The 3,683-nt window shown below is 37.0% G+C and overlaps 1 protein-coding gene across 1 annotated transcript; it reads left to right on the forward strand.

Moving 5' to 3' along the window:
* Window positions 1–1,104: 1,104 nt before the first annotated feature.
* Window positions 1,105–3,375, forward strand: LOC147390217 (uncharacterized). Its single transcript, XM_086459586.1, has one exon. It carries the CDS (start codon window positions 1,229–1,231, stop codon window positions 2,279–2,281), a length of 1,053 nt encoding a protein of 350 aa, XP_086315712.1. The 5' UTR covers window positions 1,105–1,228; the 3' UTR covers window positions 2,282–3,375.
* The last annotated feature ends 308 nt before the right edge of the window (window positions 3,376–3,683 follow it).

The raw sequence follows: 3,683 nt of genomic DNA on the forward strand, positions 1-3,683 counted from the left end.
GAGAGGAAAAATTACTTAATAGACCTATGAGATGAACGTCTTTCTAAATGAACATTTGAGTTTTGGGGTGATATATTAGAAACCCAGCTAATAAGGTCTTTTTCTCTTAATGCATCTCACGTTGAACTCAAATTATCGAGATTGACAATTCAAATCATTCAGATCAACAATTCAAAATTGTTGATCTCACAAATTTTAATCATTGATCTCAATGATTTATCTTGAAACATGGAGATTGACGTTTTTAACAAGGTTGCTCTTAATGATTTGAATACTGATCTCAATGATTCATTGGCAAATGTCGAGATTGGCATATTAAAATCTTTGACTGATCTTGACAAAGAACAAAGGTAGATCTCAATGATTTGAGTTGTCAATGTGGACAATTTGAATCATCCATCTCACCTATTGAGAGGGACATTAATTAAAAGTGGACCATCAAGTTTCTTTGGAAAAATTATGGGGGATATAGAAATAAGTCCCTCCAACAGGGTGCATTATGTAATTAGTAAATAAAAAATCGGTGGGACCCATTGATAATCCTCATCGAACCTCACGCTCTTACCTAATACTTTCCAAATTTGCCAAAGAGCTGAGAAATATCAAATGGAAAAAGCTTTTCATTACTAACTTAGTAACATTTCAAATCTTACTAAGGGTTGTTGGGCTCACATGGATTACCACTTTGGCAATCAACCACAGCAGCCTTCTAGATTTTATAAAAAAGCTCATATAAAAAAAATTATATTTTGAGATCAATCGAAAGTGTTGAAAAAAGATGGCTACTGAACTCCTAAATTTAAAATTAAAATACAACGATGAAATAAAAGAAAAAATTTCCTCCAAATTTTTTCTTTTCAAAGTTATTAAAAATATTTCCTCTACATCCATGTGGCATTTGATCATGTTTTTGGATTCAAAATGTGAGCTCACCACCCTTAGTATGATTTGAAATCCTACTAAGTTAGTCAGGATAGGTTGGCTTATGTCAGTTTTGATTCACTAAATTAAATATTACATTTAAGACAGTAAATTTTGGAATACTTAGTGACCTGTCACATTACACAGTACACAGTACCAACAGAGTGGATTCTCATCCTTTGGACGTGGTTTTGCAATGGCATCCGCATAAAGCAAGCGATTCTAAGCTTAACCCTAAAAGAAAACTTTAGGTTTTGGTTTTCAATCTTCTCACTTCCTCTCTTCAGTCTTCTCCAAAACAAAAACTATGGTTCAAGTCGTAGAACAAATTGTAGAGGAGAGAGAGGAGAAGATGGTAACTCCTTCAGGTAAAAACCCAATGCTCAGAATTGCTAGATTTATTAAACCCTCTGTAACCTGCATAGATCAAGCCGATGGAGTCCATTTCTCTGCTCACAAACAGATCTTTAACTGGCCATCTAAAGTTAACTTCAATGGGTGGAAATTCCAACAGAGAAAATGGAAGGAATGGGTCGATCAGATGACTCTACTTTACCAACCCATTTGGAAGCAAGCTGGCATTTACGATGCCATCATCTCTACAACGTATGAAATCCGAAAAGATAAGGAATTAGTATTCGGGTTAACGGAGTATTGGTGTCCTGAGACCAACACCTTTGTATTTCCATGGGGAGAAGCAACGATTACGCTCGAAGATATGTTGATTCTTGGAGGTTTTTCAGTGATTCGAGAACCAGTGACTCGTCCTCTCACAGGAGAATTATTGGAAATTGAAGAAAAAATAACGGAAGAGCATAGCAAATTCTGGAAATACAAAGTGGCGAAGCCATGCCAGTCGGAATGGATCAAGCGCTTCAGGAATAGCAATAGTGAGTTGGAACATATTGCCTTTCTTTGCTTGTGGTTGTCAAGGTTTGTCCTCCCCACCTACCCAAATGAAACTGTATGTAAGGAAAATTTTCTGATCGCAATCCAATTATCTCATGCAACTCAAATTGCTCTAGCGCCAGCGGTTCTCGGAAGTCTTTATAGAGACTTTCGTGTGTTGAAGCAACATTTTGTAGTTGCTTCAGTCAATACTACAGGAAGCAGCAGTAGTACTAATGATCCACGTCTTAGTCTATGGGCACCATTCCAAATTATGCAGTTATGGGCTTGGGAGCATTTTCCCAATTTACGACTGGAACCGAATTTCCTAGATCACGATGTGCCAAGAGCTGCTCGGTGGCACCAAATCAACAAAATCAGTTCCAAATTGAAAATTGAGTTAGTCAGGTCGACTATGAGCTCAATTGAAAATTTTGTATTTCGCCCTTACTCCTGCGATGTGGATAATTGAACACGACCTTCATACTATTGTGAAGAGCAAGGAGGATGGGTTTTGGCTAGCAAAAATCTTAGCGAGGAATTACAATCATTTTGTCGTAGCATGATGACTTGTGAGCTTGTTGGTCTAAACTGTATTGAACAGTATCTCCCACACCGCGTGTGAATGCAATTCGGAATGGACCAAGATCTTCCGGGCCATTTCACCCGAGCCAACGCAAACTGGAAAGCTGCTTGGATGACATATATCAAGCCTAACACTGATGTCCTTTACTATCGCCAAGCTAGTGATGTTGAGCCGAAGGTCACTCATCGATATTTCGAATGGTGGAATCAATGCTCACTGGCAAGACAAGATTTGATTCATCAAAATGTCTTATTGAAACATAAGAAAAGGTCGATAGATCTTGAAAAATTACCAGATGATACAGATGAAAATGAATCTGAGGGCCATTTTTCTCCTCCTTCAGGAATTTCTCTGAAACGCTGGGAGTGTAAAAATTTGAGGGATGATGATGATCGTATCACCCTCTCAAAAAGGTTGAAGCACTTCAAAGACCAAGATGCCACCACTCTCTGAACATCAGCTTCCAACACTCGTCCTTTGTCTTCAGATATAGAAAAAGAAAATGGTTTAAAGGAGATACCTACAAATCCAACAGATAATAATGTGGATGAAATTGTTCCGCTGCCGGGGATTGAATCGGAAGCTCGGCTTGGCAAACTTGAGGAAGTGATGACTAGTCTCAAAGAAAGTTTTGCATTTTTAGGGCAGGGATTGAAATGGAAGCTCGGTTTGGAAAACTTGAGGAAGTGATGGCTTGTCTCAAAGAAAGTTTTACATTTTTAGGGTTCTGAACAGCGATGGCCCATCAGATGCATAGAGATCGAATAAAAAAACCATTTACATGTATCATCAGAAAATGTAGGTCTGAGTAAATTCCAAATGTATTTTCTTTTGAGTTTTAACATTATGCACCTTGAATTTTATCAAATGTATTTTCTTTTGAGTGTTGTTAATTTGTATCTTAAACCATCATGCTCTAGTGTGTATCTTCTGTGAGTAACTTTAAGAACACAAATCACAAATGATAGAAGTAATAATTAAAAATAATAACGACGGTGAGAAGAGACTGTTAAGACATATGTACAGCTTCTTAATTATTCTAACATAAAAATTGCATAAAGGCACTTTCCTTTTCCATCCTTCCTATTATGTTTTAGTGGAATACTTTGGGATGAGGTTTTGATGACGATCAACAATGATGATTCATTGGGTGACATATCTCTTTCATGTGAAACTCACCTTAAGATATCAAAAGGTTTGTCTTCTTCGAATTCGATAGGTATCCACAAATACAAAAACCTTAATAAGGTATTTTGAAGGAAGACTTATGCTTTTTTAGATTTGTTAA

This window comes from Akebia trifoliata, chromosome 11 (genome assembly GCF_017979445.1).
Source record: "Akebia trifoliata isolate Shusen 1 chromosome 11, ASM1797944v1, whole genome shotgun sequence".
NCBI lineage: Eukaryota > Viridiplantae > Streptophyta > Magnoliopsida > Ranunculales > Lardizabalaceae > Akebia > Akebia trifoliata.

Coding starts and splice junctions, on each gene's coding strand:
- LOC147390217 (XM_086459586.1), top strand. CDS start 1,229: ATGGTTCAAGTCGTAGAACAAATTGTAGAGGAGAGAGAGGAGAAGATG.